General features: G+C 31.1%; 1 protein-coding gene across 1 annotated transcript in view; it reads left to right on the forward strand.

The window, feature by feature from the left end:
* The first annotated feature begins 255 nt into the window (after nt 1-255).
* The window catches only part of LOC106681634 (photoreceptor-specific nuclear receptor), an 81,707-nt gene continuing 69,377 nt past the window's right edge, over nt 256-12,585 (forward strand). The window contains exons 1-2 of the mRNA XM_067049560.1: nt 256-328; nt 2,036-2,113. Of these exons, the coding sequence (XP_066905661.1) occupies nt 256-328; nt 2,036-2,113 (151 nt within the window). The remainder of the gene's footprint in view (nt 329-2,035; nt 2,114-12,585) is intronic.

A 12,585-nucleotide genomic window follows, 5' to 3' on the forward strand; every position in this document is an offset into this window, starting at 1 on the left:
ATATATATTCTATAGCTGATCTGGCACTCGTTTAACTGATATGGTCCTCTGTCAGCTAACATCGCACAGGCCGTAGCTTATACAGTTTTCTTATGATTTGTTGCATTTAAAAGTTAACAAATGTTGTGGAACGTATCTAAGAATTATGCAATTATTAAGAAGCTTCTGGATTTTTTAGAAAAAAGTCTTAATTTTTTTTCTAATTAACCCTTTTCGGTCGTATGTCATCTCTCACGTGACAACAGTACTTCGGCCATGTTATCAGGATGTGTACGACCACGAGATCCTTTAAAGACGATGGACTATGTCCCAGGGGCCGCCCTCGGATGTCATATCTTAACTACATTGAGCGACTCTGTAGGGTGAGGGGGAAGGATATCCGACAGGCGTGGAACCTAGTGAGAAATAAGGAAGAGTGGAATTCCTGGCTGAATGCTTCTCTACGCTGAGAGGCACTAAAGAGGAAAGCAAAAGAAAAATAAGGGCAAATGATTGTTGGGGCCCGTGGTGGATTTTTTTTTTGGTGCCTGTGGCTGATACAATTTTAAGTTTTTGGGTAAATATATAAGAACAATGTTTTTCCGCCTTTGATAGTTCACTGTCAAGGCGTATACACATGACAGTTAAACGCGGCAGTTAATGCAACTGTTAGTCTACTTGCATTACTTGTAGTACTAACGATCACCTCAGACCCAGTCCGACAGTAAAACTGTCTTGATAGTTAATGCTGGTATAACTATCAAGCAGTTATACCATGGTAGTGGCTAACTCATTTGCCGCAATAACTAAAAGTGTACAACAGTTCACTGTCAAGGCGCACTGACTTTACTTGTACTATTAATGATTACGCCTTACCCAATGTGACATTACTGTAACTATTAAATAGTTATACCGTTTTTCAACGCGGTGACCGAGTAATTTTTCGTTGACAGAATCGGCAGGACTGCTTATTAGTTAAGTTTCCGTAACAGAGCAATTGACATCTCCAGTTATACATCACTGCCTTTTCTAAAAAAATAATAAATAATATATAAAAAATTATAATTTTATAAGGTGGGTTAAATAAGAAAAAATAATGTATCAAAAACTAAATTATAGTAAACAATAATGCATGATGTTGGAGCAATGGCCCCGAAACTTTGTTACATATTAAATTAAAATTTTTTTTTAAATATCTTTATTTAAAATTTACAACCGTATATTACATAATATATTTTGTAAATATGATCTTAGTTAAAACGGAGTGTTACAGGCGTGTAGACCAATTACCCATTGGTAGCACTCTAATGACATTTTACATTAGTTGGTCTCGTGGCCATCTTCTTACATACAAAATTAAAGAAAGTTATAAACGGAAGATATTTCTTCCAGTCAATTGAACCTAAGTTATTAAGATTATCACATTCATTAATCAGTGACATCACAGTTGTGAAAATACCAATGGGGCATTTGTGTACCAATGAGTACATATTTGCCTCATAATTATTCACTTATCATCTTCACAATAACGCTGTTTTATGCAGAATAAAACAATGGAGATCACAAATATAATTGAAAGTATCATATGACTAGAGTGAAACAGTTAAGTTGTTCGGATGTGTACACGCTTCCTTGCAATAGAAACATTATTCTTACAAAGTATGTTAAGTTATGTGAGGCGCGCTTAGGTGCCGCGATTGTCCTTGATAGCAGTTATCAAAAGTTGATAACACAACAGAAAATAATTTTATGTCCTCAGATACGACTAGTGCCATTATTTGAATCACCTACATTTGTCCCATTAACATACATTTCACATTAGCCGTGTTCCGTCTATGTATTTCCACTAACTACGTAGAGAAAAAAATGACCAAACATGTAGAAGAAAAATATGTTTTCAAATTACTATCCCAAACCATAATATATATTGTCCCTATATTTTTTTTTATTCTTAGAATAAACACATTTATTTTTTGTTACCTATTGAATTAATAAAAAAAATAATTTAAATTACAAATAATTATGTAATAATTTGTAGCGTTTTTTTTCTTTTCAGATGCTTCAAGAGACATGGCTGACCAAGGGGAGCACAAATCCTGGCAGTATATTTATCAAGATCCCTCCGCAACAAAAGGTAAAAGGTTTATTATTGTCTGTAAATGTATGTTGGTAAATTCATAATGGGCAAAATTATTTTACAAGCCTATTCCATATGAAATTTTGTGGTGAACAAAAAAGTTCCAGTAAACATAAATCCCCAATTCAGTTCCAAGTTAGAGTATGAGGACCGGATAACTCAGCGGGCTGGGGCGAGTCCTAGAGTGCTTGGCAGAAAACTGCGTTTGATACCCTCCTGAGTCAGAAAATATTCATTTCACGGTAACTCCAAGAAATTAATCTTGCCATTCCCACTCTAGGGCTGTATTTAGTACCTATACATGGAGAACTCGAGGTATAAAAACAACAATCAAAAACACAAGAATAACAAAACAGACATATATTAGAAAAAACAGCATATCTGGGGTGACTTGTATTATGCAGAAGAAAAAATAAAAGAACTAAAGATATAACAAAAAAAAAATGTTCTAATGTACACTACTAATGTTTGTAATTATTATTGTATACTTGTATAGGCCTATTTATTGTTAAATTAAAAATATCGTCTGATTAGACTAAAATAAGTATGCTGTGTGACTAGCAACCCAATGAAGTTGGGCAGCACAACATTATATTAATATTTTAATAAAGTTTTTCCCTTATTCTATATTAAAATTTGTGGTGAACAAAAAAGTTCCAGTAAACATAAATCCCCAATTCAGTTCCAAGAGGGTAAGAGGACCCGATAACTCAGCGGACTGAGGCGAGAGTCCTAGAGTGCGTGGCAGAAGATTGTGTGTTTGATTCCCTCCTGAGTCAGAAAATATTCATTTCACGGTAACTCCAAGAAATGAATCTTGCAATTCACACTCTGTAGGGCTGTATAGGTACTAAATGGAGTAGTTGAGGTATAAAAACAACAATCAAAAACACAAGAATAACAAAACAGACATATACTGAAAAAAACAACATATCTGAGGCTACTTGTTTTATGCAGAAGAAAAATTAAAAGAACCAAAGAGATAAAAAAAATAAATAAACAAAATCATGTTCTAATGTTGTACACTACTAATGCTTGTAATTATTATTGTTTATTTGTATAGGCCTATTTATTGTTAGATTAAAAATATCGTCTGATTAGACTAAAATAAGTATGCTGTGTGACTAACAACACAATAAAGTTGGGAGCACATTATTATATTTATATTTTAATAAAGTTTTTCTCCTATTGATAGTGATTGGAAATTGTTTTTCAGATTACGAAAATTACATATTATTCTTCTTGTTATCATGAAACCAGTTGGAAATGGTTATAATAAATCGATAAAATGTAATTGAATGAAATATAGTTTATGTTTACTGGTTTCTGGTATAAGACATTAAGATAACCCATAACAAAAAAATCCGGTGGATTCGACTGTCTTTAGGAGTATGGTGTTCTCGATTTGCAGATTATTGGGATCTAGTTTGCCTGTTGGTAGGACAGCATTCAGGATGACTTCTCAGTGAATCAATGTTAGATATGATATGAACCACAATCCAATACACAACATTCAGAAATTTCATTTGCTTAGTCATCAAATTTATGTTTATCCATATATGCAAAATTCACAGCCCAGTGTTGTAAAAATAATGCGTAATTTAATAGTTTTTCCAAATTTTTAATATTGCTTAACATACTCAGCACATCCTCCACGATAATATTCGTCACGAATCGTTTCTGGAAAGTTATGGTTTCCTGAACTACTATAAGCGTTTAAGAGCCTTGAATTTTGGCCATTGTGAAAGGAGAATTAGTTAATGGTTTTCAGGTCGTTGCTTTTTCCAGAAAGTTAAAAAAAAAAAAAAAAAAAAAAACACTGTGGTTTATTGTGGTTTCCCATCGTCTTGTGTGTTTATAAAACATAAGGGTATTAGAAATAAAAAAATACGAAACTAAAAGCATAAAATTTGGTCTTTGGACATCGGAATGTCTTATCTAAGCAATTGACTCAATTAATTCCATTGATTTTACCTGTACATTAGGTTACAATGAACTGAGGTAATAATAATTAGTATAAATTTTTATTTCCCATAATAATAATAAATATATAAAAATTGAAGCACTTCTCCTCACTGACACATTTTCCTTGACGAAACAAATAAACTATCAAAAACTTCTCATTCTTAAAAAATGTAAACATTTTTGTTCATCCTTCTAAGATTAAGGTACATAACTCAAAAAATAAGAACTCAGAAAAATCTAGTCGTGCAAATTCTGTGTTGTAGACCCCAGTGGGTCATGTAGAAACCAAATAATCCAATCATTTAAAATAAAACGTCCAAGTTTTATAAAGGTATTTATGATGTTACAGCATTTTAATAATATTATAACGAAATTGCTGGGATTTGAAGACAACTCCACAATCTCATAAATGTTTCCATTATATCCTATATTATTGATTTTTTATTAAAAATTAGATATGCTACTACCTTAACCTTTAAGTTATGAATACAGATGTTTATATTAATGATGATAAATCTTTATTTACAAATTTACAATATCAAAATCAATATTAGGTTAGGTATAATAAAAATTGTATTTAATTTAATATATTTCCGAAATATTAAGTGACTACAGTAGGAAATCTTGAAACTAAAACTTACAGAAAAATAAAAATATATATTCAAATAAATAAATAAAAAGATGAAATATGTACATTAACAATATTAGTTTAGTTAAACATGTTTTGTTCTTTTGTGAACATAGCGTTTAAAAGAGAATTTATTGTCATTTTCAATTTCTTTTATTAATGGATTTTTGATATTTTTTAAAAAAATAAGTAGCAGTTTGAGTTAGAATAAATTGTTATGTTGAGTCGAGTTGTAAGGATAATGATTATTTTTGTGTAGCGGGGGTAATTGTTGATGATTATTATTATAGAAAAAGTTTGAATTCTTTCCAGTTTTCAGACGGGCGAGGCATATAAAAAATGCGTGGAAGAACTTATTTATATAGAATTAATTTATTTTGGGAGCTTAATTTCAATTTTTTATTTAAATATGAAGACATTTTAAAAATTATTATTTTTTACTTTATCTACCTTCTTGTTATGTACTGTGAATTTAAGAGATCAGTCTAGAGTTTACAGTAAGGTACCTGGGAATTCACCTAGATCGCCGCCTTACCTGGAATCACCATATCAAATCAAACTATCTCAAACCTATGCTAGGTTAGCAATGCTATACCCTATCCTAAACAGAAATTCCAGACTAAAACCAGAAACAACTGTTCTTATATTTAAAACAATTCTTAGGGCACTGCTGATGTACGGCTGTGAAGTCTGGGGAGCGGCATCCTTTACGAAAAGGAAAAAACTACAATCTTTTCAAAATAAAGTCCTAAGAATCGCAGTTAATTCTCCTTGGTTCATAAGAAACAGAAATTGCATCGCGAATTACAGATGGAGTCAATATAGGATTACATAAAAAACGGTTAATGAAGTTCCACTCCCAGTTGCCAACAGTTAAAGGAGCAGTGACCTGCAACCTGGGAAACCCAACCTCAACCCGAAGACTGAAGCCCAGACTGCTGCAGGACATTCTGTTATAAATTTTAATAAATTAATGAATTAATTCATAGCCACACTACCTCTATTTTACTTATTATTATTACTCGTTTTATTTATTCATTATTTTTTTCTCTCTTTTCTTCTCTCGTCCTTTTTTAAAATTAACTTGTTTCTTTTTACTATTAGAGGGAAATTGTTTATTTTATTTCAGTGTACCAATATCATTATTTTTTGGAAGATTATTGATTGACCGTGTGTAAAGATGAAAGGAATATGGTCCGGGTGCGGTCAAAAAAGAACAAAAAAATAGTAATGGAAGATTATTGATTGACCGTGTGTAAAGATGAAAGGAATATGGTCCGGGTGCGGTCAAAAAAACTCAAATAGTAGAATTATACTATTTTAATGAGCCAACGTTTCGCCCCACGTTGTATCCCATTATTTTATACTTTACTTTTCCTTTGTTTCTCTATTTGTTTTAATGTATGTATTTAATGTATATTTCCATTTATTGTTCACCTAATTTAAATACTGTTCTATCATGTTTACTTTACAAATTATTTTCGTTATTGTGGCACAACTGCCGTCCCCACTCCTCCCAATACCAACGGTCATTTTTGTTTTGACTGCCGTCAAAATAGGTATGCATTCTGTCTCATCATTTGATTTTTATTCTTTTTTCTTTTTACATCTCTTTATTTGTATTTTCTTTAATATTTCTTTTCTTATCTATTTGTTACTATTACCCTTTACATTTACTATTTACAACCTTTAATTTTTCTTATTATATCTTACTTTTTTACATTTTATACCCCTGTTATTTTACATTTATGTTTTTGTTTTCCTTATGTAACTATGTGTTTGTATCTTTTTTAGCTCTGAAGAAGCCCTGCAACGTGGGGCGAAACGTTGGCTCATTAAAATAGTATAATTCTACTATTTGAGTTTTTTTGACCGCACCCGGACCATATTCCTTTCATCATTATTTTTTGTTATTAATTTTACTTTCTCCTTTTATTAAGAAGCATTATTCTTATCTATTTATTTTATTTTATTTTTTTCTTTTAATATGAACATTGTATAGAGTTAGGGGTGGCTTTTGTACGAGACTATACCCCCCATAATCAACTGTTAAAAAAAATAAATATATATAATATAAAGGTTATATCACCCATGTATGGCCCACCAGGCCGATCTGGTATAAAATTAAAATAAAACTAAGAGTTAAACCAAGGGATTGTACGGATTTGACCAAGCAATGAGTTTATAGAAATGTGATTATTATTTATATAAATATATATTGGTCATCGCTTTGTAAGAAGTATGGCTTTGGATTTGGGTGGATTAATTTTTAACTTCAATTTCGGACGAAATTATAAACAAATTAGTTGTAGGAGTATTTATTTATGTTCTAAAACGTAAATAAGGACAATATCTCTATACTCTCTTAAAATAAATATTTTAATCAATTCAGTTTTGTTATGGCCCTGTTTTGATTGTCTCCAAATGCAGATTGGAAGGCGGTAAAAATTAAATCAGTGACGAGGGTATATTTTTCAATCATGGCATTTGTTGGAATCGGCCCGGGCTTAGAACTGAGGAGACATTAAAGTTGAAGGGGCTTAGACTGAGCCGCCCCATCTGGCGACCAACCCAAGTCCTACAGCCCCTCTCACAAACTCGAAATTAATTGCCTACTCCCCATAGGCTTACAAACTTTTATTAATATCGCTTCCTTTTGCTATTATGGTCTTTGTTTGCTCTAATAGCTTTAACGGTGATATTTTCTTTTGGCTACCGTTTCTTTGAGCATAGAGGGAAGATCTTTTCAGGGAATTTGAAAAGCAACAAGATGAAAACAAGCGAATCGTAATTGTTTGAATTATTTAATGTTATTTTGCAGACTAAATTTTGTACCAATACTAATGACTGGCTAGAATAGCCGGTATGAATTTCAAATATTTAGTAATAGAAGAAAATAAAAATTTTTCATATGATTCGGAATCAGAAATTGGATTGTGGATCCTCCTCTTAATGTCTGACAAACATTGAAAGTTCATAAAGATTAGATATTAAAGGTGTTTGAAATGAAAACAATAATTTACCAAAGATTATTTATTATAAAGTACTTTGGTTTAAAGATTTAAAACAGCTTCGAACAAGCCATAAAGTTAACTCTAATAAAACTAATAATTTGAAAAATATTTAGTAATAAAGTGTTAAAAATAATAGTTTACAAATAGCATATAAAAGGTTATAACAAACAGTTATAGTCTAGTTTCAAATAATGATTTCGAGGTAAAAGACGAATTTTTATATTTAAATTATAGAATATACAGTTTATTCCAGATAAAAGCTCGATTCTAAATCTCAAATGTGATAAAAAAAAGTCCTTATTCGTCAATATCTGATCTTTAATTGTTTCGTGGTGAATTGAATTTTTATTTAAACCAACAATCAATTGGAATATAAATAATAAATAACATAGATTTTTTTTTTTTAATCTACACACCATAGACCTTCTTCAAGAGGAGTATACGGGTCCGATGTGTAAAATCCAGCCTATAAACCATACGTAATATAAAGAATTAGGTATTTATTTGTCTATAGCTGCTAACGGTGCATCTCAGGGAAAAATATATGATACAGAGAATATTGTATTAATCAAGAATATCGAGTAGGTTGGTCTATGTACGACATGTCACAAGAGGAGATCATAACACAAAAAAAGGCAATCCGTCCCCATCGGACCCGCCCCGCTAAGACCCCGGGGAGCGATATCACTTTTGAAATATTAGCCTAAAACGGAAAAAGGAGACTTTAAGATAGTTTAATCGAGCAATATTTAAAAAGCGCCTGAAATTGAAAAACAGCATTAAACCCTCCACTCCCACCTTCCAGGGTAGCTTTACTTTTCAAACAGACCATTATAGCGAGTAGGCTGGTCGATGTACAACATGCCACAATGTCACAAGAGGAGATCATAACACAAAAAAGCCAATCCTTCCCCGCCGGACCCGCCCCGCTAAAACACCCGGGGAGCGACGGTCCTATATCACTTTTGAAATATTAGCTTAAAACGCGAAGAGGAGACTTTAAGATAGTTTAATCGAGCAATATTTAAAAAGCGCTTGAAATTGAAGCACGGCATTAATTGTATTTAATTTAGTAGCATTAAATTCTTCACCGAATGAATACCATAGCTTAATGATTTAGTGTAGTACTATTTTATCTTCTGGTCTGTTCATCCGAAATGGTGGATTCAAGTAAAATGACTAGACGTTTGGGTACCCTTGGATTGGAAGTTTGGGCACCCCTGGACTTCACGTTTGGTCAACCGTGGAGTAGACTTTGAGGACACTCGGATTGGAAGTTTGGGCACCTGTTATTCATGAGTGCCTGTTTAGAAGTTTGATGGAGAACCGTTCGTAGCCGAGCGAGTTAAAGCTATCTTTGACTGGCTCGTGACTGCAGTGGCACCGGTTCAATTCTGGCCCGTAGGATCGACTTTTATTTTTGTGGTGGTAACACGAAATGAAAACTTGACTTCCCGCCATGGTTAGAATAGGGCGGTAACATGTAGATAATCCCCTCCCCCCCTCCCGTATGTCAGAAATGACCAGGAATTGAGAAAAAAATAGCTCACCTATGAGAAAAATTTTAGCTAACCTCTTTAGGAATGTGTTTTAGTTTTTCTACTAAAATATATTTCAAACTTGGTTCACAACGCATAGTCGTAATAAACACTTACTTATCTAGTATTGTATATAGAATTATAGCAATATATATATTTTTTCTTTGGTAACTTTGATGCTTTCCTATCCCAAAAGTTTCAGAATTTGTTTTTACACGTAAAAATAATTTTAATAAAAACGTTTCTCATTATTTTTCTTCATGAATGTTCTTTGTGAACTAAATGCGTGCAAAAATATCTTCCCAAATAAACATTTGGACTAAAAGATAATGTATGAAAAACTACTTACCTTTAAAGTGAATCATTTTACTTAATTTTATTTTGACCAATTGATTAATTCTGGTCAGAAATAAATTTTTAATTTTTTAAAAATTTGTATTCTACTCTCAGTTACTCATCATTGGACAGCAAAACTCGTAAACGAAATGTTAGACAGAATTCTATTTTCATTCAAATTGAAGCTCATTAAATTCCCCATAAAGCAGTTCATAATGATCATTTTCCTTAGATCCGTAGGTTTCATCATATTTATTAAAATAAATTCGCAAAATGTTGATTTTTCGTGATTTAATACAATATTTTGGTAATTAAATAAACAACTGTTTCTAAGAAAGTATTTTTAAATGCTATAAGTGTCTTTGAGCATTCAAACTGAAGCTTTTTAAATGTAATGAAAAGATAATCTTTGTGGGAGTTGTTGGTTTCACGATATGTACTGAAATAAATTTACAAACTGTTAATTTTGTACTTTTTGTAGAAAAAAATTAGTTAATGAATAAATGAATCTCAAGAACTATCAGATGTAAAGATGTTTATTAGTACGTAAGTGGAGGCTATTTAAATGGACTACAAAATGTTTTATAATGATTATCTTCGTCGGAGTAACATGTTTTGTGATATTTACCAAATTAAATTTAGAAAATGTCGAATTTTCGGATTTTGGAAAAACAGTTTATTTTAAAAAAAATAATATCTATGGATCTTTGAGACGTATGAGACGTAGATATATAATTTTTACCAAATTAAAGCTAGTTACTATGAATTTCGTGTCATTTTCCATAATGTTTGCCAAGATAATATCAAAATATTGTTTTTTGTTATTTGGAAACAATTTTTTTGATTGAAATATTGTTATTTCATATCTTAGAAGCAACTTAATGTAAAGAGTTCTAGTAGGGATCACATTGATGAAAGTTAAATATATCATAAATTAGTTTATAATGATTATCGTAATAGGAGTGGCCTTGATTTTTGACGAAATAATTTTTACATAATGTTTATTTTTGAATTACTGTACCTCTGAAACTATTGTTAAAATTCACTCTATTTAAATAAGTTGCAAACAATTGTTTTATTATGGAGGGTAATTTTAAAGATATTTACCACTGAATTTAAAATTAAGAGAAAATGTTGGATTTTCGTAGAATTTTTTTTCATTCAGATTAATTATACTCTTCTGGGATTTTTCGACTTAAGTATAACCTATGGGTGGGGACCGAAGAAGTATTTTTACCTTGAAGGGTTGGACAGTTATTGAATCACTTTTTAGTGAAATTTGACAAAAAAAAATTGTTGTACGCAGTCTTAATGTACACTTATTAAACAGCGTTCCCTGTTTTATAAACATAAATGTCAAAGCAACATTTTTTTTTTTAATCTAAATCGAATTATTTCCATAATGTATTAACAATTATAGTAGTTAAATAATTCACTCTAAACATTCACTTTATAATTTTTCTATGAAATCTTTGTTGAAAAATTATGAAACAACGTTCCCTGTTTTATGAACATAAATGTCAAAGCAACATTTTTTTTTTTTCTAAATCGAACTATTTAATAATGTGTAAACAATTATAGTAGGTAAATAATTCACTCTAAACAATCATTTTAGAATTGTTGTATGAAGTCTTTAATATACACTTATTAAACAACGTTCCCTGTTTTATGAACATTAAAGCAACATTTGTTTTTAACTAAATCGATCGGAGTAGATAATTCACTCTAAACTTTCAATTATATCTTATTCAAATAACTTTTTTCCTGATGTAGTAAAACGTACGTACTAGAAAGGTAGACGTATTCTTAGCATTGTAAAGGAGTGTTTTTAATTTTTTTGAAGAAATGTTTATGTGTAATTAAAATTTTATAATTTTTTAATTCTAGAATTTCAAAAATTCCATTTCTGAATACAATAATAACAATAATTTTCTGTAAAAGGCAGTTTTATACCTCGAAGTAATATAGTTCGAATAAAGTAGTTAGGAATACAAGTTGAATAAACTTCATAGATAAATCCTACTGCTAAAAGTATATATTTACAAAAGTAATTAAAAGTTTATTTAGACCCTTTGGTGAGAAACATCAAAAGAACCGACAGGTCAGTTCGAAATTATTGGTCCCAACATGTTACAGGTCCAGTTGCATGGATGCCAAATGCACACGGTGGAATGCACCGCCCACACGGTCCTTTGACAATGTATTTTAGAGGGATGCAACGGTGGTCGTACGCTTTAGGAACATCGGGCACGTGCAGCGTGCATCCTCTCCAGTCGAGAGTGACGTTTTCAATTCGCCGTTTGTTCGATAACCGATGCATCGTTTTCCGCCGCAAAACTCGTGAGGCATAAACAAAAATGAAGTTGCTATTATGATATCCAAAAGTTTTATCCGGGCATACCCGAAACAAAGTACAAAATAATAGAATATCGTGCGATTTCGATCTCATAGATGTTTTTAACGATTTTTTTAGATTCATTAAATAGAATAATCGCAGTGTAAGGTTATTTTTAGTTATAATGCATATCCTATATATAAGTAATAAAAGATAATCCTTCCCTTTCTACTCCGCCTCCAAAATCCCATAATTATGGGATCTTATCTTTAAAACATTTACTATTAGAAAGTAGAATAGTATTTAAAAACAAAAACATACTTTTATCGAGAAACATTTTAAAACTTAAAAACTGGAAAATTCAAAATTTAAAAACTGGAACAGAATGAATCCGCCAATCATAACGAGTATTGTTTGATTTTTCGGCTGTTACAACCCCACCGAGTGAGATCACTAAAAATTGAACCAAACAACACACTGGACATGAGATAAGGTCCAAAGAGGTAGTAACAATTTTTTTTTTTTTTTTAATAATAATACTAATTTTATTTATTGATAAATATTACAATCTGCCACACAATAGGTGGGCAATAGGTAATAGTGATGAATGATCTCATACATACTAAAATAAAATAAATTAATAAAAAAAAAAA

This window comes from Halyomorpha halys, unplaced genomic scaffold, assembly GCF_000696795.3.
Source record: "Halyomorpha halys isolate HHAL.00 unplaced genomic scaffold, Hhal_1.1 Scaffold354.1, whole genome shotgun sequence".
NCBI lineage: Eukaryota > Metazoa > Arthropoda > Insecta > Hemiptera > Pentatomidae > Halyomorpha > Halyomorpha halys.